At 36.2% G+C, this 23,810-nt stretch overlaps 1 protein-coding gene across 2 annotated transcripts in view; it reads right to left on the reverse strand.

The window, feature by feature from the left end:
• The window catches only part of CDK17 (cyclin dependent kinase 17), a 91,859-nt gene that overhangs the window by 46,902 nt on the left and 21,147 nt on the right, over nucleotides 1-23,810 (reverse strand). Inside the window, exons 2-3 of one of the 2 annotated variants that reach the window (XM_088165081.1) lie at nucleotides 7,825-7,973; nucleotides 3,230-3,268 (exon numbers count right to left, since the gene is read on the reverse strand). In XM_088165081.1, coding sequence (XP_088021207.1) covers nucleotides 3,230-3,268; nucleotides 7,825-7,942 — 157 coding nt within the window. In that variant the 5' untranslated portion in view covers nucleotides 7,943-7,973. The remainder of the gene's footprint in view (nucleotides 1-3,229; nucleotides 3,269-7,824; nucleotides 7,974-23,810) is intronic. The other variant, XM_014889501.2, reaches the window with a different exon arrangement.

Here is a 23,810-nt window from a genome sequence, read left to right on the forward strand (position 1 = left end):
TACCAAATACTCAACTATCTCTTTCTTTTTTTATGTCCCATGAGTATCTCTATTATGTGACAGGGAAACCAAGCTGTTCTTCAGATTTCACTGCCTGAATTTGGCAGTGGTATTTTCTTCAACTAGCTTTAATAAAGAATAAAATAACCAGTCATACAAGGTTTCATTTTCCCTTAAACATCTCTGACAGAGCTGAGTATGTCTGCAAACAAATGTTTGAGTCCACAAACGCTATCCATTCTGGACATGTAAATCATATAAATACGTATTTTAAATTCATATAAATAAAGTGGAAGTACACGTGGAGATTTTCTAATCAAATAAGAGACATTGGAGACTTAGCGCTTATGATTACTGATTTAGGTACAGAATGGGGATTGAATCCAGGCATGTTCCATATTCTAAGTAAGGATGAATCTTTGTGCCTGCCACAATTCACTGCTTCTACCAACATGTGGCTCAAGGTTCTTTCCCTCAGTCCCCAATAAAAAGGAAATGTAATTTTGATTAAGTTTTTGAACTAGATCACTACGGGGTATACAGAGCACAGCTGCTGGCAGAATGATGGAGGCAGAACCTCACTTGACACTTTTAGCTACAACTTGACTTTGGACAGGCTCAAGTGTAACCCACTAAATCTCACTAAATGTCTCGAGAATCCACTACTGGATTTTATAGGACAGGACTCAATGCAGTTTCTTTTCCACCACCTTGACCTCATCCTTGCTCCAGAAAGCTTCCAAGGTTTTTTTTTATCATTTTCAATTTGATAGAGAATGGAAAAGTGTCAAAAATCGACATTTTTGAAATGAAATATTCATTCGCTGAACAGCTTTGTATTCATGAAGCTTGCAATGCATCATCAAAACCCTTTAAAACTATTTATGTAGGCTTCTCAAGTGCCACTGTCATATAACTTACTCATATTTCTGCATCATCTACTACACATTCATTTACCTGATCTGAATGTCAGGCTCTGCTAATGATTATTCAGTTTTTACATAACAAAACCTGATTTTTTTTTACTTGAAATATAAAATATTTTGAATAAACTGCCGAAGAAGCTGTTGTCAACAAGCCCTTATTTCTTCAGAAAATCTAGGCTGTAAGCAGGTGAATTTCTGATATTATAGAATTGGCATGCTGCACTATATATTAATATTTAATTACATGCTGTAAGGCAGTCAGACCCACTCAGTAAAATTAGTTGATTGCAGGTGACAGCTTCCATAGAAGACACATTTAAATAACCCAAAGTAGCAAAACACTTGCTATATATGTACCCTCCAGGAGCTGGATGAAGAACACTACAAAATACTGTGTATTTATAGATTATTTTATGGAGTTGTTTCCTTGGATTCTGTTATGTGATACCCAGGAAAACATTAGTCACTCTAAAAACAGAGCAACCACTCAATACAATTTAAATTACCAGTATTTTTCGTTAAACATTAAGATTAAATCTTCAAAACTCTTGAATACTATAATTTTGAGAACTTGGCAAAACTTCAAGGGATTACTCCCATTGCTCAAATTAATCCATTTTAGCACAGCAGTTATTCCAGAGCAAATGTTCTTCACCTGCACAACACAAGGCAAAAAATATTGGTAGAATATTTGAAAAAATATGCTAATATAACCCTGAAGAAGAAACACAGTTGTCAACTTCTTCTGAGAAATTAAGTATCTCAGTTATTAAAATGGCACCGTAACATCCTATAAACCTTTAAATTTAGGACAGAAAGGACAGAAATTTTTCTGTCTGTTTGAACTACAAAAACAAATCCACAAGGCAAAGAATGAGATCAAGACATCTAAAAAACACTATAAAAAGCCTTTCAAAGTTGACTTCATATAGAGTGAGGTTTTGCCTTCAGTCTGGGTACCAAAACAATAAAAGATCACAATCAGTTGAAATATATTCAAAACCAAAACCCTGCCTTTAAGATTTATGTATTTCATACTGCTTAGAAGATAATACTCAGATAATATTTTCGGTCATCAGAACCTGTACTGGAACATAGGCATGCTGGTTCTGTACCTCAAATTATAAAAGTCTAACACATCATCAGTTTAAAATTGTAACTGCAAAAGGCATCACACTATACCGAATCCTTCAGAAAAATATTTCAGCTACAATTTAATTCAATGCGAGTCAATACAGCAAAGATACAAGTATTCCTGGCCTCCATCCTTGCACTCACACACACAACTCCCAATCTGTGACACCATACTGCCAACCAAACCAGAGAACAGGGGATCTGGCTGCTCCTCTTTGCCCTACTTTCAGAAAGAGTGTTGGCTAGTTATGTCTATTTTACTTTCCTGTACTTAATGACTCCACCTGAATACTATTTGAGAAAAGTAGCTCTGCATATTCATCAGTGAGCCTACACTAACAGAAATCTGGTGTATTTACAGAGTTCACTTTTGCATCTCAACATTACGCTCCCTGCCAAACTTGCATTCTACTTCTAAGAAAAACACTTATGAGTGGACAAAGCCCCCACACAGCCCTCCCAGACTACAGGTCTCTGCAGCATGCTTTCAGGCACTGAATTTTCATGCTCATTTCGCTTTATAAGCACTTCCACATATGAACAGAGCCTCTAGGTTTTGTGGGAAGAAGCAAATTAAAACAGAAGGGAAGAAAGAACACTATGTTGTGCAGCGAACGTGGGATGGAGGAACCATACGGAACAGTAATAACAAAAATGGATGCAGACCACAGCACAGAACGGTACATATAGACTATAATAAAAACATGGCCAGTACAGTGTAAGGGACAGTACAAGGATCAGTGTTGAGCTGTGACAACTACCAATTACTCACAGTAATCTGTAGCTCTAGAATGAGCTGTAGTAATTCTGGGGATTTCTTCTCCCCCTAGCCGCCCACATCTTCATACTGATACTTTCCTCCAACATCAGCAGAGAAATTTTACCAATTTATTACCAGTAAGCATTTCTGTGCTCATATTTTCAATTCAAGAACACTGTCTTGAAAATATGTTGTAACACACTGTTTTCCTTCCACACTCAAGGAATTATACATAGCAGATGGAATGGGAATTTCTCAGCTCTGTTGAAGATGGCATGAAATGATTAAAACTACAAAGGCATTTGGATGTTCTGAGACAGTATCGCAATGTGTTAATTTTTATAAACATTCATCCCTCTTATCAGAATATTAACTAGTCATTAATGCCTTAAACCTAAAAAACACTTACGCACTTTACCGTAGCTGATCCTTCCATTATTACTCACACCTGTAAAATTACAAAAAAATTATGCAAGTGTTCATGAGACTGGATCCTATGATCACATCACTGAGCTAAAAGAGACCAAATGGAGAAAAGCATTATTTTACAAATTCATGTAGCCATTTCTATCAGAATTTCACCTTTTTTGGTTTATTATGTACATGTGTACCAAAAAAACCCAACAGAATAGAATGCTTTCCAAGTTACTCAAAAATTGATGCAAAAGCTGTGGATGTATTTTGGAATGCATCTTGCAAATATTCTTAAAAGCAAGCTTGGAGTTTGTGATAATGCATTTCATAGTATTAGACAATACAGCCACATTTTTTGCTTTCATTAGAGATCATATGTATTTGAAGTATTTGCATAAATTTTACACTTAATTAGGCTTTAAATATGCATGATTTGGATGCTACTCCTAGCCAAGTTTCATTAGTATGTCATTGCCAAAGAAAAATTTCAGGGGCAAATTTAGTTGTCAACTCCTACAAATTACCGTTTAGTATTTTTAATATTAGTCTAAATACAAATATTAAGGTAAAATCTAGAATTTAAAAAGCAAGCCAGCACATTGTTAGTATGACGAATTAAAAATAAGTAACAAATCCACCTAATTGGTTTTATATGTTGAAACATCAGAGGCCATGAAAAGCTTTTGTCCTTGGATAAAAGACTAGCCCAAAGTATACTTCACCCAGTCCACAGTTCATAAGGCTTCAGATATATTATTAGGTATTTCACTGGTCCCTCTCTTTTTATGGTTTATGACCTGATTTGGCAGCGCTTCCTCACTCAGAAGCCAATTATGATGAACGTAATTTGTAAGAAAGATTTAATTATATATACATTTCTGTTCACTTAAAAATTTGATGGTGCTCCAAAAAACCCAAACCCAATGGTTATTCTATATTCAGTGCAACAGCTCTGTGCTATTGCATTGAACAATACAGGTTGATCCCTGCTAATCCCATTTTGCTGCTCATGGATGAGTGATGCATACTGAGATTGTACTGACATCACACGATGAAGGAGGCTGTGTATTAAATGAGACTGCATACAAAAGGGTAGCTGATTCAGTGGTAACAATGCACTGCAAAGAAATCAAAAGTTATGGATCTATTTTTATGTCCGTGAACTACAAATGGGACAATTTGTTCTACATTAGGAATACTGTATATTGAATCTTGAAACAACCCACTCAAAGCTGGAGCTAATGACAAGGTGGGCCTCTGGATGGGAGCTGCAGTTAACTTGAAATCACAGGCAATTGTTGTGGGAGAAAAAACATTTGGCAGGGGGCTGAACAACACAAGTTATTGCAAAAAGGTGACCATAAGGAAAGGTCCCTAGTACCATGCATCTAGTGATCTACATTTACATCTGGAATGGCAGTACTGAATTACAACATATAATAAAGATTTTTACAGGATATATATATTTATATATATATATATATACTTATATATATATAAGTATCTCACAGGATATAAATCAGATGGAGATGTGTCTAGATTCTAGGTCAGCATAGATGTGGCTTTCTATGGACACAGTCTCTACAATCTCTATAACCCAGTAACACAGCTGTTTCCCAGGAAGGAAAAAACTAGCATGTATAAAATTATAACCCTCAGTGAACACAGCCATCAGCATGGAATGACAGGAGACAAGATGAGCGATTTGCTAGAAAGAAAAAGAACTGGACAATAACAATGGAATTAAATTCTGCTGTAAAGGCCTTCAGCATTCGGGATCTAGTCTTGCCTTCTGACCTGAAATGCACAGTTTCAGTGCCCTTCAACTCTTATTTCTCAAGTTCATAATGTAATGCTTGAAAATAAAGCACATAAAAAGAACCACTTTCTGAAGATTATTTGTATCCCTGACTTTGATTCTCTGTAGATTAATATATTGGCATGCTTCGAATTACTACACGGTGCTTTTTAAGTTTCTTTAGGAACAGATTCAAAGCCTGTTAACTGGGCACATTTGTTTCTCTGTTCCACAGGGTAAAGGAGCTGTTTATTCTTAAAAGCAGAACTAAGGAGATGATTACTCCTGCCTCCTGAGATCAGCACCACAGTAAAGGATGCACTTTCAAGATCTTAATGCAACTATCACTTTATAAAATATTCTTCAAGAGACTATACCCTCTCATATGTCTCAGCTGGATATTTAGAGTTAGTAGAGGCTTTTTTAGCACTCTGATTTTGTAAGAGGCCAAGGCAAACCTCTCTCATTTAAGCATTCTTTTGTAAGCAAATTTTTTAAAATGCCCACTAAAGGATTTTTTTCTAGGTGATATTCTTTACCAAACTGGTCTTTCAGCAAAAGAGAAAAATGATTTCTTGGCTGATTTTCCAACAGTTGTTGTTGCCCAAAGCCCAATCCCTGCAGTCTGTCTGAAAAATACTTATTCAAAATAACTTCATCTGTGGGTAAGCTAGAATGTCCTTTAGAAAAGCAAGACTAGCTAGAGCAGCAAGCATTTTCCAGCCCCACTTTCTAAGAAAAGCAGGGCTGGAAAGGAAAAACAAAGGAAAACAAAAATCCACAATGTAGTATCCTGTTCACCTCTGCAAGATCAAAGACAGCACAAATACTAATAACTGCATTCTGGAAGAATCTGAAAAAGGTAGCAAGTGTCAGTAAAACTTTTTTTAATGACATGAAATGATGAGTTAAGGGTTAGGCACAGCAAAGTACAGTTTATATTCTCTGTCTTTTTTCAAGAGGACTGACAACATCTTGAGTGTATCCAAGAAAACTGTACTAAGGCATCAACAACGTTCTGCATGTATAAGCACAGTATATATTATTATCACAATTTTAATATATAAGATTCCCTTTGGCCAATGAATTACCATGGAAAGCAAAATAAAAAGAGCACTAAAAACTAGGTAATTAATTTGCAATTAGGAACATTTTCTTGAACTGTATTTTTCACAAATTTTAACACCTCAAATACCTACTGACAAGTTAAGCTCATCGCAGTTAGCGACAAGCATGCAGACATCCAACTATTACTGTCTGGGATTATTCTCAGATAAATATTACAAGCTGCAAATGGTTTTATAGATGGTTTAAGATGGCATAAGCTCATGCTTCTGCAAACAAGTTAATGTGTTCTCTGTCCCTCGAGCTGACACCCAGGACATGGTCCAGTTTAAGGTAAAGTCTTTTTATTCCTGGATTCAGTTTTCAATGAATCAATTCAGCAACCCTGTTCAGTACACTCATTGATTCTGGTAACAATCTTTTCATGTTCATTTCTCAGTGTGAAAGTAACATTCTTTGCACTTATTTACATCATGAAATCAATCTTGCAGAAGTATACACAGGTCTGAAAAAATATGCATCAGTAACAAAGGCAAATACAAGTTAAATCACGTGGGACAACTCAGTGTCTCAGAAAGGATTTAATAGGTATCAGTGCAAAAATACTGCAATTGTTGCTCCAGAGCAGACCTGTTGTATCAACATATAAAAAGTTGTAATAAACCTTGTCTCCCAAAATACTGGGCATGGCCCACAGTAAAAAACAGGACAACAGCAATGAATTTACCAGGGATTAAAGGTAAAATTTAAAAACATTACTAGCTTTGTTTTGTCAAAAGTAAATTCTGCTTCCAAAATCTTGGTATGCAATGTATCTTGAATGGAGTTTTAAAAATCTGCTGGGCAAATTCCAATGTCTCTACCTCTGCTGAAATTTCCTGGCCCTGTAACTTTTCAGTGGGAGAATTCAGAATGCTTTATTGTTGTGAACCAAGAGAAAAATAAAATTCAGATCTCTTGATACATGAAAAAGTCTTAGATATCAGCAAAGCCAAAAATAACACTAATCAGCACTGAAGATGAAATATGACTTAAATGCTGCAGCCCAGAAAACAGAACAAGCAAAAAAAAAACCTCTTCCAGTCATTATTACTGCAGATTGCATCCAAAAGCGGCATCATCACTAATGTGGACTTTACAGCAGCCGGCACAGTTATGGGATCAGCCAAAGACTTATGTAAGCATACAGAGACAAGCTGGTTACCCTGAATGTTTCTAGTCACCTTCATATTGGTGAAGAGAAGTACTACTGAGAGACATGAAAGAATTTAGACTACTGCATTGCATCACCAGTGTAAGGTAAACAATTTTATATGGAATGCTTACGCATTAGTCAATCATATTACTAAATAAAAATTTTGAGAACAGACTGAATTTGAAGCCATATGAAGCTGATGTGAGACCCACTAAATCCATACAATGGGTTTGTATATTGCAAGAGCACCTATAAGCCTTGCTGCATATGACATAAAAAGATAAATTTAGGCAGCTTTTGATAAACAGCTGTATAACAGTTCAATACCAAAGCCAACCAAACCAATATGTAATAACATATCAATCTGTTGAATGGACTAGGCTCGTGCAATATCAGATAAATAAATAATAAAAAAAAAGGTTAGTGAGAAAGTCCCTGCAACTGTGAAAACTGGAATAAACCCCAGCAATGCTCACTTCAATAGGGGCTGACAAAATTCTTACATTTTCTATGAAGTGAAAGATATGCTTACCATTATCTTTGCTGCTGTTTTCTTCAATTGTCATTTGTTCTGCTAGCTCAGACAGCGATTCATCGATGGTCTGGCTTCCTCGCAAGGTTAAGGAGAGTCTTCTCTTAAATTTTTTCATTCTATCAATATTTAGTCTGGCTTAAGGAAGCCTGAAAACAAAAACAACAAAAAGTGAGAAAAAATTAGTTAATCAGAAAATGAAATTTAGTTGACTGACATAAAAATGCAGGAAGGCTTACAGAAAACTTGGGCAAGATCCAAGTTATACTTAAAACAATATCCTAAAAGCAAGATTACTCTACTGGACTGAAGAAGAATGTTTCAAGAGGTTGATGTCCATACATTTTTTCAATTTTTATTTCTATTTGGAAAAAAAAAGAACCTTTGAGTTTGTTGGTTTGTTTTTTTTAGAAACACAGCTAACTTAATCACCAATTTTATAATCCATTAACAAAGGAAACAGTCATCTCAAAACTTGCTGAGTGTGTGCTCGGTGGCCTCCTCCACAGTCTCTTTTACTAATCCCACTAAGCAGAAGGAGACTGTAACCTTTCCTCTTTTTTCAGCCCAATTTCTTATGACGAAAACTTACCAAACTCCTCCATATTTCACCCTCTTCACAAAAGGAAGAAGGGGACAATACCGAATGTCTTAAACACAAAAGCAGTTCTCAAACACCATCCCACCCAGGGAAATAGGACAGCCAGGGTCTGGTAACAATGGCTAGAATGGATGTTTCTCAAGACTCAAGCAGTAGGATGGAACTGGGAACAAAGCAGAAGGCACTTTCTCCCTGGGAAGTTGTAAGCAAGCAAACCATAATAACAAAGGTCCAGGTCATAAACATGCTGCCACAGGTCTGAGCGGGTAAGTGAACTCTGATGTGCCACACGTGTGCCCTTGCATAACAAAGAACCACAATCCTGTCTTTTTTTACTCCATATGGACAGCTCACCCTTGATGCTATTTCTCAATAACTTGTTCATCTGCTCATAGCCTCCAAGAATCACATATGCAGCACTCAAAACAAGCACAGCATACTGAAATCTGAAACACTCATATATTTTTTCCCCCCATCAGCTTCTTTGCCTTCCAAAATTTATAATTCACATACAAAATTAATTTTCCTCGATGGTCTCATTTAAATAGAGAAATACAAGAAGTAGTATGCCAAAGATCTACATTTATAATAAACTGTGACTACAATTACTTTTATATTGACAGCATCCCTTTAAGAATACACATTCCAACTGTGGAATTTACTCTTTTTTAAGCTGCTTCATAATGAAAAAGGAGAGCAAATTGGTAGAACAAATCTGAAAGTGGCTGCTGGTGGTAGAAGAACGCATAGGCAGGCTAAACTTTCACACAACTAGATTGTTTAGGACAGCAAGTAACATATTAGGCATGGATAAAAGAAGACCTTTGGGACATGAGCTCCAAAGTCTAAGATGAACAGTAAAATTCACTGGCAAAGCAACACCTGCATCCAAGGGGAAAGAGGTGGATTACAAATCAAAGTAACTAACAATCATACCTACTATAAAGCAGAATTAGTCCGGCTCTGGGTACAGATGCACAGGAAATAAAATATATTGTTGTAGATACAGTTAAGCCAGCAGTTTCTAAACTGCCCCTTTAATGCATTGCTTTATGTGCAATAAAGCCACACCTTAGTATGAATAATTTTACTCTCTCTCATTCAAAAATAGCATATTCTTATTGTTAAGAAACTGCATTCAGAGAGCTTTCCAAAGGGAACATTTACTTTTCCTGCTCAGGACCAGGGTATAAAGATCTTACTTGAAACTGTTTCAGTTCTGCATTCAAACCTCTTAAAAAAAAACCCCAAACTGTCCCTGTTTCTCTAAAAAGGTCAGTTTTTACAAAAAATTTGGAAGGACACATGATTTAAGTGTAGTTTACTCAGCTCTCCCATGATGTTTTCTGAAATCTGCACCTTCCTACATGTACTACTCTCAAAAAAGGATACATACAATTTTTAGCTATGTAATGCCCTAATGCCACCTGACAGCACAACAATTTCTTTCCAATTTTCCACTTGGACAGCAACTGAAAAAAACAGGTGCCTTTAAAGGGAAACAGGCTGTGCCTGGCTTTTGATCCTGCAAGTACTTAAGACTACACAATTTTTTAATCAAAAAGAAGGTCTACCGCTGAAGAACATTACATATAAATTAACAGATAAATGGATTAGAAAATCAAGGAAACATTCTAAACCTCAAGCTAATAAAACTCCAAAGTATTGTGTTAAATATAATTTTAAAATTTCTCCTGTTATGGAAGGGTTTCATGGAGTAATGAAGCAGCATTTTTGCTAACATTTGGAATTAATTCATGGCTTGATTTTCAAATAATATAACAGTAAAAAGAAACGAGGAGTAGGAATCCACATGTGACAGAATGTTTTCTTCTATTGAAATGTATGTCAGCTTTTTAAAGGAAGATATGCTCACTGATATGAAACCAAAGTTTTCTCCCTTAAGGCACCAGTATTCTTGGTAGTTCAGAATTGTTAAGGAGGAAGAAAAAAAGGAAGAATTTACTAGTACCTAGTACTTAGAATGTCCTCTTTTTGAGTTCTTCATTTTCATGGCCAAATTTGCAGAACCTCCTCAATCTTTGAAGTTCAGACAAGACATCAGTGAATAGAGCTTTGAAAATATGATCTGTACAATCCAAAACTAACACGGGTTCTCTAAAATGACAGCACTTTCACAGAAAAGTCCAGATTGTCTAATACTGATTTTCAACAGTTAATAACAGATGCATACATTTTATCTCTCTTTAACAATAACTCTAGTTTAAATCCAAAATGGAGTTACTTGATTAGTAGTACACATGTAGAAGCAATGTTTCCCCAAATTCTTAATGACTGTAAGAATAATACAGTTATGTCTATATTTAGTTATAGAACAGAATCCACAGGCTTTACTATCCTATTCTGTAAATTTCTCTACTCTAAGTCATACCCAAATCAAGTATTTCAGATGTCACAGTAGATAGATGCATACACTTGAATGTAACTAATGCAAATTCTGTCTTCTGCAGATAGAATGAGGACAAGCGATCTGATATGACACTATCTGATACAACTTACAAAAGCCGGCAGAGACATATTTGTTCAATCCTTACAGTGATATGAAAGAAAGGAAGCAACACTGTATTAAAGGAACTGCTGCTTCTTACAAACAATCTGCAGTCTAACCCTGAAATATTGGTCTTTTTGTCCTCACAAGTAATGCAAGTTAATCCTTAAAAACAATGCTAAAATTTACCTTTTCTATTTTCCAGCATTCACTGTCATTAACTCAGTTCACTTCACTAGTCTTAAACCCCTGTCTTGAATGTTTTTAAAAAGTCATCTTTATAATACAGTTCTGAAAACAAACTCAGTTTTAAAAAATTATCCAGGTAAGATTAAACAGGCGTGTTTTGGCTCACCTTCTCTAAATCACACACCAGTCCTTCTCATGATGCCTGAAGGACAGTGTTTCTCATTTAGCACATACGTATGTTCACAACACCCAGGCTGTACTGCAGACAGATATAAAAGCACTTTGATTCCAAAGCAGTAACTCAGCCAGATTGTGCACTCACTTATTCACTAAAATTCAGAGGTCTTGCAGTGCCAGCAGCTAACATTCCCAAAAGCCCTTCCACTTCCTTCAATTTCCCAGACTCTTGGTTTCTAGGAAGTTAAAAAAGTAAGACATGAAGATCTTCATACACATTTACTATGTGTGCATATAATCCTTGTAAGTTTAAACAAATTCAGTTAAAATTTTCAAAGCCAATAAAGCTATTTAACTGCTTACATTTTAGTCAGTTTATTTCACGAGTGTCACAAATACCAAAACCTCACTAAGATTTTGCTGATTCAAAGCCCTTTGAAGTCAAAGGGAACCTGTCCTTCAACTTCAATTAGCTTTGGATCAGTCTAAGTGCTGACTCTTCTGTTTTTCTAAGTTATATTGCATCAAGGTCCAACTACATAGAGATTAAGCATTTTAAAATTACTTTTCCACTTAGATAAACACTGAAGTTGCAACCAGACTGTTTTTACAGGCTGCTTTACAAGGCAGTAGGTATTTTCCAAATATCTAAAGGCAGTTCTTGTTATGGAAAACTCACGTGTAAGACAACAGCTGAAGTGGGAGCAAAGGAGAGGATGACAAACCCTACCTAACAGCATAGGCAACAGCATGGATGCAGCATAGCCGTTAAAGATGGGCTAACAAACTAAAGCCCAGGTACAAGACATCAAAGAAAACAGATAACAGCACTCTCTATGAACTCCTTGTGTCAGAAAGAGAGGCCTGAAAAACTCCAGAGTGCTGCAAATGGTATTAATTACAAACAGAAATAAGAAACACCTGTCAAGGATATCGTCTCCTTATTCTAAGAAGAAAATCAGCTTTCCACTATGTTAAACTGCTCTCAATCTACCTGAATTTACAAAATAAACGCAACCATTCACATCAGTATGTTGCACATCAAATACAGAGCAAACTATTAATTACACTAACGAGAAATATATGGATGATTTATCCAAGATAACGAACAACCAGTTAGAGCACTCATAAAATTCACAAATAGTACAGATGTACCTCCTAACAGTCACAATTCTACTCTACAAGAATGGATTACTAACATAGATTTTTAGTCACTGTACCTGTTCTTTGTATTTGTCTCATCTCACATTTGTTCACATCACTGAAAAAAATTTTCTACTGCATTTTTCCACACTTGGCCTTTGGAAGCAACTAGATTCTCTTGTCAGGAGCACAGCTACTTAAAAAAATACTAGTTTTAAGCTGCACTGGGTCAAAGAACTGACACTGTACAGATATAAGCAACACCTGACAAACAAGGCCTTTGTTACTGATGGAAGAAAACTGTGAAGTCAAATACCTCAGCTTAGTCTGACTTCCCCAGTGGAAAAAGGCAAAAGAACCATCACAGCTTTTTCCTTTATGAACAATATTCAATATGGAACTAAACTTTCCCAGTGAAGCCCTTTTTAATGTACTTACAGAATCACAGCCAAACAATTAACTCAAAATTGAAGGTACAAAGGTATTTTAAAAGGTTAACTTCTTATCTGAGGATAGTTTTACTAGTTAATACAAGTAAATAGGCTCCTCCCTAAGTGAATGAGAGCATCTATATTCAGCTCCTGATCTAGATCATCAACTGGAAGAACCACTCAAAGAGAGGAGATATATGGAAATTACCCTGTCCTAATTTAATTTTGACTATGAATACTTTTCCTTATCTCCACCCCCTGCAATCCCTTTGCCTTTAAAGAATAATGAAGGGCATAAATTAGTACAAGGGGGTTGTGTTTGTTTTTTTTTTTAATTAATCTTTTAAGTAAAAAATATATATTGAACATTACTACAGGCATATTTAACTATGCTGCTAGTATAGAATTTAAAACACTGAAAAGCACCAAATTTGCCCAAAAGATCAAATTTCGCAGTCCTTTTTCATATCCTAATGCTTATATTCTTTCTCTGGACTCAAAAATGCTTTACTTAGGTAGCCACAGCAAGCTTACATTCTTTAAAACGTAGACATGCACTCGCTCCCATGTAGATTCGAGCAATATCAAGAAGCAAAATCAAGAGAGATGTACTATTTGATAGATCTCCTTGGATTAGATATGTCATAGTGATTAATAACTCCATGTTAATTATCAAAGGCTCTGTTCTCTCAACTGCCAAGTGAAAAAACACAGTATGAGTCTGGTTAAACTGGCTGACATTTAAGCCAAGAAAACAAATGAGCTGACTGGCAAAGCTTCTATACTTGCTGTCAGACCCATAAACTGAAAGCCTCTTTTCTACTGAAGGGGAAGGCAAAAACTAAAAGGTTACATGGATGTAGCATAAATACTACCAGACAGTCACAGGACTTCAGATCTCGAAAAATGTAATGAGCACTGGAAACCAAAAGCAATGTCTTTAATTTTTTGATCTTTGATTAAGAATCATTAAGCATTAACAGAGCATTCAGGAAAAAATATTCTAAAAGAAGAGTTGTGCACACAAAACCTCCTTCTGCCTAATACTCAGGTTACTTCAGTAATAGATTTACAATGTTGCACTATCATTTCTGAGACAATCTTCCTCAGTCTTACAAATAGGCAAATCTTTGGAAGAACGCTGAGCAGAAAATTCCTTCTACAGTTAAGAAGACAATGTTGGTTCTAAGACTGAGAAGTATCTGCAATCTTTTGTGAGCCTGAGCAATTTTGTCAATAAGAGGCACGGTTTTCAAGGCTGCTTTGTTTTCCTTTTATTCATCACAGTTCAGGCACCAAATCAAACAATCTCATACCAAAGAACCTTCTCCCAAACTCCAGAAGCTCTGAGCCCAGAACCACCTGTCCTCTAAGCACCTGAACTCCCACACCAGAGCCTTTAACATTTGCTTCTTATTGTGCTAACAAAAAAGTTTTATTTACAGCCCGAGACCTAAGGCAATGAAAAGCTTTCAACTTATTTCAACGTTCTTGAATCAAGTACTAAGAGACAAAGACATCAGAGCAATATAAATTGAGATGAAAACTAGAGACACACCTGTTTAGATGAACAAAGAACAGGGCTACAAGTTTCTAAGCAAGATTAAAAAATAGTTTGGTCTTTTTCTCTTAGAACAGAAATTAATTGCACTAGGAAAGTGTTGGGAAACCTTATGATGGCCTGACTGGAAATTAACCACCAAGTAAGAACTCATCCCAGGAAAAAAAATATTTGTAATTGTTGAGACTGCACACAAAATGAAGATCGTTATAAATATTTTTCTAGCTCAAAATTATTCCTCCAAATGTCAAATTTTTGGTTTATTATGTGTTGAACCTCTATACATGTTCTATATAGAGTGAACACAAAAAAAACCCCATCAAGCAACCCAGAATGTCCTGACAGTAAAACCAATCAGGCAAATGTAAAATCAAACCCCTCCATAATTACAGCATGTACAGCTCTGTGCCTAAGAATAATATCAAAGCGCTATGAACAGTTTAAAAACATACAACTTTGGATGCATTTCTCCTACACTTCTATGTACATGCAAAAGACAAAAAAACCCCCACAAAAACAACAAAAAACCCAAGCTAGGAAAAACAAACTCTATCACAGTAATTGATGGTTTGTTTTGGAAGTTTTTTCTTAAGGAACAATAATCTAGCAACACAGGAAGAGTTTTCACTTAGTGAATTAAGAGACCAATAAGCATCATGATACAGAACACATTCTATAGTACTGATAAAATATATGTAAATTTTTTTAACCAATAATAGGCCACATAGAAGATCTGATACACTTTAAAACATTACACAGAGACACAAAAACAGACATTAAGAAAAGAAAATGGTATGATAAAACTGACACTTTCGAGACATTCGATGCATACGTTTTATCAGTCTCTTCTCTATTCTGTGGTTTTCTAGAGATTTCTGATGATAGTAATACTGTCAATGGTATAACTACTATTTCTGAAATAACAGAGAGACAGAATACCTTGGCCACAACTAAGAAAGCAACTGCTGACAGAAACAACAGCCTAGAACAGCTTCTTATAGTCAGGCTGAGCAAGTTTAATAGCTCCACTAAGATAGTTCAAAGGTAGTTTCAAAGGAGACGTAAATAAAGTCATTCTTGCAATAAATAATCTTTGAACTATGGTTGAAAAATTTGTTTGAATTCATGAACACCTTTTACCCAAACTTATAAACTTCTGTGATTTGGTATTTTTTAAAAACGTACAAATTATTGTCTTTTCTTCCCTTCTCCAAGCCTGTCATCAGTACAACTTCAGAGATTCCTCTGTAACAGAAAAATCTCTGAACAGTAAGTCAACTACAGTATTTTCCTTTTGTATTAATTTTTACATAGCAGTCAAGATTGCCTCAGCATGGCACCAACTTGTTCTGTTATAGCATTCAGAAAAATGTTGCTATGTCTGTCTGAAGTGCTCGTGATGCCATTTAATGGTCAACTGAATGAACACGCATACATGGATCATTTCAGTATTCATTGCCAAGGATACTAAACACATAAGACACTACTTCTAATGTAAATGGTTATTTAGCTGACAACCTGAGAAAGAAAGAAGAGTTTTAACACATGTTTTGCCAAGCAGCTTTGCATATAGATGTGTTGGCAGCAAGGTGGTGGCAGTATGTCCTACAAGGCAGAGAGGAAAGCATGAGGCTGCTTGAGCCAATTTAATACCTCCACAGAAGTAGAGTACTGATCATCAGTGCACATCAAAAACAAGGTAAGACTGTCCTTACAGGGAGCACTGTGATAGAACTGCTGTGTACCAGAAAAATAGCCTGAAAAACCGCAGTTTTGCCAAAAGCCTATTTAGCTTAGCTAAACAAAACCTGGGATCTGAAATAAAAGCAATCTGTGAACAAAATGAAGGACAACAGCAAATGCTGTTAAGGGAAGACGACAGGGAAAATAAATGGATAGGAAATAAAGTAAAGCACAAGTGTCTTCTTCCACTGCAACAGGTTCTGGCCACTACGATTCCCACCACAATAACTACATGCAGACTCTTCTGTCATACTCCTACACCAAATCCTGCTTCCAAATTGAGTCAACAGGTGACAGCCTCACAAGAGGTATTTTTCAGGGTTCAAGAAGCTAGGAAAAAGAAAAAAAGGTACAATTTTATGTAAACATACAAAATAAGGCAACTGCCATACCTCAAGCTGTCAGAACTGTCACTGTTGGCTCAAGAACAAGAACCCTGCACGGACACTAACTAAAGATCTTTCAGTATCACTCGATGCTCCTTTGCTTTGCCTAAACAGATCATTCTTCCCTGCATGTCTTTAACACACAATCTTACGTATTGCTCCTCCTCCAAGTAACTGAGGTTGTCCAGACAAAGGTTCTCAGATTCTGAAACTAAGCAGAACAATGAAATTACCACTACGTAATCTGGGCGACTCCAGTTAATCATTTTGAGAGGCCACTCCCCTTCCAGACTGAGCAAACAGTCCAGCACATCAAAGGAGGCTTACTCAAACTTCACATTGCCTCCTTTCAGTATAAACAGTTCTCTACCTGAAGCTATCCAAGCAAGTTTTCTGGACCTTGAACAGATACCAGAGAAAGATTAAGAAACAACAACAAAAAGTTACATAGAACTGAGTCAGTGACAAGACTTCATCTTGACTCAGTAGAGGAGATAAACAACAACCATTAAAAAAGAATACTATCTGCAAGTAAATGTCAGACCAGTAAGACAGCATTAGTACATAGGAAACCCTGCAAAATAATAAGCATTAATGTCAGTCAATAACATTAAATCAGACATGAATAATTAGGAAACACAACCTGAAGTACATGCAGTCTTCAAATTTATTTTTAATAGAATTATAAAAAGGTAAAGTAACTGTGACTAATGCCAGGCAAGCAACACTTATACCATCAACAAAAGCAGAATTTCTGTAGGATCCTCCTGCAAGCTACATTCTAAAGGCAGAGTAAGGACAGACGGATATTTTACTACAAAATTTCTGTGAAGAAACAGTGAAAGAATCAAACAGGACGTATAGAATACTGTTTCCAAATATATATTTGTGCTGGGCAGACACGTTTGTCCTCTTTTGTTTTTCAGGCAGAAGAAAGAAGTGAAATTTTATATTTATCTTCAAAATAACTTCTTCCAAACTATAAACACACTATCATTCTTCTGCTGTTTGAGCCTAATGCTTACACAGTCTCATCCTGGCAAGGACAAACAGTGAGCCAAACTCCTGCACAGCAAACTGCTTTCCATCCCGGGTGTTAACTGCGTTGCAGAGGCTGATACTGCTATTACTGTCAACGATCTGGATAAAGCTTCCAAACTCTAAGATTTGTCTCACTGACAGAAAATGTTTTATGAAAAGGTGAATTTAAATTTTTGCCTCTACATAGACTCAAATTCCTTGCAGAATCTAATTTCAGCATCATATAATATCATGCTCATTATAATAAAGATCAGTACTGAAAGTAAGTTTTTCACTTGGAGAAGTACTGAAGCAGTTTTGCTGTAAAACTCCAGGAGAGAAAAAAAAGAACCCTGCTATTATAACGTCACCAGATGACACAATTCTCAAACTAGTCCAGCTGAGCAAGAGTCACAGAATGGCCTGGGTTAGAAGGGACTCTCAAAGGTCAATCCAGTCTAACATTCCTGCAATAAAAAGAGACATTTTCAACTAGACCAAGCTGCTCAGAGCCCTGATCAACCTGACTGTGCATTTCCAGGGATGGAACATCTACCACCTTCTGGACAATCTGCTGTGTTTAACCACTCTCAGCATAAAAGATTTCTTCCTTTTATCTAGTCTGAATCGATTCTCTTAGTTTAAAACCATACCCGTTGTCCTATCACAACAGGCTCAAGGACAATTTGGACCATCAATCCTCTACAATGAGAGTGATGGCCAATTCCTTCCTCCTTCTCCTACTATATTCCTTCAGCAACTTTGTTCCCATAATGCTTCTTTCTTTCTGGAATCTATGTGCTGGGATGAAGAGACACAAGGACAATCCATGCTAAAACAACACTAACATTCAATACTAATAAACCAAGTTTAAGATCAACAGATGTTACCTTAGTAGTTGATGGTTTTTTTAATCTACTTGGTTGTTTGTTCCTTAGCCTCCTTTGAAACATCCTTGTTGGTATTTTCCCCCTACATTCAACCCTTATATATGCAGCATTTACCCACAATATACAAAGTCCAACTGATGTCATCTGTCATCTCATAGAGTGGTATGATTGGTATGACTGGATCATGTTCTGACTGATATAAAAGAAGGCCTGTTTCTTTAAAAAATTAGAACATACTACTCTTTCACCAAACTACTTTTTCTATGTCAAGTACTTGAGCTGATCTTGAATTACACAGCTCAATAGCCTTGAAAAACAGTACCCTTTTTCCAAAATATTCTTTAAAATAATATTACACGCATTCTAAGAGAAGCTTGTATTTGCGTTACCACCCAGGTATGCTGCCTTTCAACATACCAAAGCATGCTGAAGAGTAACCAGAAATCTTCCCACTGCATTTTATTTCCTTTTGGTAACTAGGATGCATAAACTTGAAATTAAACAGTCCAAGAAGCTTCTAGTTTTCACTTGTAGTACTTGTAATTCAGATTCATAGCTTTACTTTCTTTAAAAGGAGTTTACATTACTATTTAATAGAAGGGAACCCAAGAAAAGGCCTTCAAAAAGACCAGCCATCTTCTCATTAGTAAAGCATAAAATTATCAGGTACTACTATACTGAAATTTAAGTTCTGCATCTTGAATACAGTCTCAGCACAACACCTGGTAACCACATCCAAAAAGTAAATAAAACAAGCTGAGTGTTTTTATTATTAAAAACTAACTACACATGCTCTTAAAAAAGGTTTCTTAACTAAAAACCCCCAAACCTTTAAGATCCTAGTTTTGCAATTATTTCACTCTTACATTCTGATGTAAACTTCAGAACAGAAATCTGCCAGACTGTTGCTGTGAAGTGAGCCTTAATTTTTAATCTCCCTGGATTCTATCTTTTTAATACACTTTTATAACAAGACTTGAGAATGAAACTTATCAGCTGAATGGTAAACCAGAATGGCAGAGGCTTCCATTAGTAGAGGCACTACCACTGTTTACTGAAGTAAACGATAGGTTTGCTTCACAGAGAAACAAGACATACATGCACAATTAGGAAATATTAGGCTTGTGTTTGGTAACAGTAAGCAAACCTTGCTACTTACAAAGAAATAGTGGTTTTTTAGTGTTTTTTTGCCAGGTCATAGCAACTATGCAATAGGGAAATAAAAAACTGTATTTTCTGTCTACTGAACTATGCATGCTTCCGTCTGTTGAACTGTTGACATGCACTCTCCTTTCTGCCATTTCTGATTTTAATCATATGAAATAAACTGTAGAATTGCAGTGCAACCAATATGCCACCTCAAGTTATACTGTATATTCATACAGCAAAATGAACTAATCTTTTTCTTCCCAGTACAGTTCAAGTTATATAGGTACTAATAGTAATCCTCTAGGTCTTACAATTTCTTGCATCAGAATGACTCACTGGAACAAGCCGTACCTTTTGACCAAATCTACTGGAATTGAGCACAAATACGAAGTTCTATTTTCAAATCTTGTTAGTTTGAAAGTGTTAAATTTAGAAATTTCACCTAAAAATACTAGTCAGTTATCAGTTGTCTGGATTAATCTCATGGACTCTTGTAAAAAAATATTATTATTGCTATTACCATTTCAAACACTTGGGACAATCTCACTGCTCTAAGCTTATCTGGATATTTGTACCTTTTATTCCACACTACTGCTGAAACTTACAAAACTGTTCCTCCAAGGTCCATCTCTGAACCCAGTATGTCCCTGGCACAGATTATAAGGAACACTTCTTGAAAGGATTTTTACCACGGTATTTAAATAGGCTTTAGACATAAGCTGGGGGGTTCTTAGCTCTTCAAAACAATTGTAATTGTCTCTACAGTTCAGATTCTTCTTTCACTATGATGCTATTGTGACTACAGATTTTAAGACATCAACTTTTAGGTTTTTTAATTCAGTTGGAAATAGAATTAATCACAGAACTAAAAACAATGTCATAATACAGTAAGATAGTGAATGTTTACAAAAATCCTTTCAGAAATTCTGAAAAGTTGTTTTGAGAACAGCCATGAGGAGAAAGACTTGGGGGTGTGGGTGAATGAGAGGCTCAATGAGTCTTGTCAATGTGCACTTGCAGCCCAGAAAGCCAACTGTACTCTGAGATGTATCCAAAGCAGCATGGCCAGCAAGGCAAGGGAAGGGTTCTTCCCCCTCTGCTCTGCTCTGGTGAGACCTCACCCGGAGTGCTGCATACAGCTCTGAGCACCTATCACAAGGAAGATGTGGACCCATTGGAACAAGTCCAGTGGAGGGTCACCAAGATGACCAGAGGGCTGGAACACCTCTCCTAGAAGGAAAGGCTGAGAGAAGGCACTGGAGAGGCCTTTTAGCCTTTCCAGTACCTAAAAGGAGCCCACAAGAGAGCTGGAGAGGGACTTTTAACAGTGGCATGTATTGATAGGACAAGGGGGAATGGCCTTATAGCTGAAAGAGGGTAGATTTAGATTAAACTGTCCAAAGAAATTATCTATTATAAGGGTGGTGAGGCACTGGAGCTGGTTGTTCAGAGAACTTGTGGACCACCTCTGGAAGTATTCAAGCCCAGGCAGTGTGGGACCTTGAGCAATCTGGTCTAGTACAAGGTGTTCCTGCCCATGGCAGATGAGCTGGGACTAGATGATGCTTAAGTTCCCTTTCCAACCCAAACCACTCTATGATTCTACAGAATCATGAGAGCTTTGGATCTTCATAACTTAGCTGTCTCTACTGTTGAAAGCAGTACAAAGCTATTTATCATGAATAAAGATAAAACAGACACAAATTATTATGTGGTTATGAAATATTTCCCTTCTGAATTCATTAGCTTTTTAAAGAAAAGAGCAGTATGAGAAACTTGATGATGGCAGCACACACGGCAGACATGAAGTTCCCTGTGTCTGATGAACTGCAGTAGAGGCATAATAACCTTTGCTTTATACAAAAAATATAAAATATACTCAAGTTAATGAAATTGAAGATGGTTCCCAAGAATCAAGACCAGATTTGCTAAATTAAACAGGGCTTACTAAAGAAAAAAAAATTAAATTTTCAGAGAAATAACAAGTAAAACATTTATTATCTTGGTATACTGTTACTGAAACCAACCAAACAAAACAAACTGAGCAAAATCTCAAACAAAAATCTTTGAAAGTGGCAAGCAACCAAGTAAACATAAAAGAACTGCACAGATTATAATGATCTGAACACAATCCTAACCTCATTGTGATGTTCACTTTAACAGCTCAACCTGTACTTTGTTGTCCACACTGTAATTTATATAAAAGCTACTTCAATTGTCTCTTCAGCTTATCAGTCTTCAATTTCGTTACAGCATATACGCTACTGAAGAGAAATTATGTCCTATCACTATGCAGTCTTAGGGAAAAGAAAAAAAGAATCAGCTGTTTTCACTGTTCGTATCATACCAATATTTAAATGCTTGCTAAAAAAGACTGTGAAGCAGTCAAATATAAAAAGCATACAAATTTGTTCTTGATAGGAAAGTTACTCTGGAACTTACAATTTAAAAAATTGCAATACAACAAGTTCTAAAGCTAAACATATATTGATGCCTCCATGATAAAGCAACTAGAGCACTGCAGAAGAAATTTGAGCAAGGAACTTCAACAGGCAACGAACGACGGACAAATGCAAAGTGAAATGATGAGGAGAAACTGAGGTAGAGGAAAGACTCACAAGATACTGAAAAATTGTGAGATAAAGGACTAGAGTAAGCTGTATGCAACAAGTTCTCTCACCAATAAAGAGGGGAATTTGATCTACATTTCAAGACAGTAAACTGGGTATTAGGCTGCCTAATTACTAGATCAAAAGCCCACACATTTGTTCAAAACACTGTTGGTCTAACTGTTTCAAACCTACGCTGAACAGAGGATCAGCTGTGCTACCACAGCCACCACAAAGCTGAAAAGCAGCATTGTTGCATGTTCTGATCAAGTCAACAGAAGTGTTATTATTTGCTTATACTTGATCTGGATCAAGTTAGCACGGATGGGTGATCCTGCAGGGAGAGTAATGAAAAATCTGTTATTGCTGGAGGTGCAGCTGTGAGCTGAGCTACAGGAGCCTGCAAAGAGAGCTGTACTGACAGCTTTCCTGAGTAAAACAGCAACCACAAAACCCTATGGCTCCCTAAGCAGTCTTATTCCACACATTAAAGAAACAAGGATTTGCAAGAAGGCCACTTATGGGTTAACATTCTTTTTTGTATTTTGTTTTCAAAATTTTTTCTGCCATTGATCAAAATTTTTCCTTTTCTATTTCTATTGTTGACTTAATTACTCTCCCACTGAAGACATGAAAAGTCTCATCAACTTCCTTAAGAACCATTAGACCAACCTAACAGACCTCAGACTAAAAGCCTTGCTTTAAATTTCATTTGCAAATGGAACTTTTTAAAAGTTTCCATCAGCACATGAAATTTTATAGTAAAAGATGAAATTTTCTGTTCTCCAAATCTTCACTTTCTCACTTCTGAAGTGTTCTAAAGAAAAAAAAAAGTTCAGGAATCACTTCTAGGTTTAAGAACCGAGACCATCATGAAACTAAGCCTCTGTCTTGCATAGGAACAAGAATTGTTCAGTCAAGATACCATTCTCCTCTTTACTCAGTGTCATGGTTTTTGATTTTTATTTAACTTTACAAAATTAGTCAGACATCTATGAAGTGTCTAGCCTCAAGGGGTTGTTGCTTCAGAAATCACCCATAAGAGGGACACAAAAAACTAAAGCACAAAGTTTGGGCTAGTTCATAGTTGGGAAGTCTTATAAAATTAATGCAAGGAAGAATAAAAATTATAATTTATCTTCAACCTATTGAAAAATATATTAATGATTTTCCTCATCTAATTAGCAAACCCTTAAGTGCCCGGGTCAGGTTTTAATTTTTAAAAGGAAATGGCAGTCAAGATCTCCAGTACTTCAAAGATCTCTGGTTTCCTTTACTGTGCACTTGAACATTTAGTCAAAGGAATGATGATTACTGATTCCACAGAAACTGATCTCATTCCTCAGAGACAAATATATTATACAAGCTCTAGTTTGGTACACTCTTCATTTATTCCATCCTCAAAAACGGTGGAAAGCCTAAAAGTGTGATAAAACAAGAAGTCAGGCCATGAGAAACTGAAGACTAAAGTCTAAAATGATTTATCAAGTCTTCAACACCCAAAAAGAAATTTTGTTTTATTCAGAAATAAGGTAATATTCAAAACGGTTTTTTAACAGAATTGTAACTCATCTCCTG

This window comes from Sturnus vulgaris, chromosome 5 (assembly GCF_052056855.1).
Source record: "Sturnus vulgaris isolate bStuVul1 chromosome 5, bStuVul1.hap1, whole genome shotgun sequence".
NCBI classification, from domain to species: Eukaryota; Metazoa; Chordata; class Aves; order Passeriformes; family Sturnidae; genus Sturnus; species Sturnus vulgaris.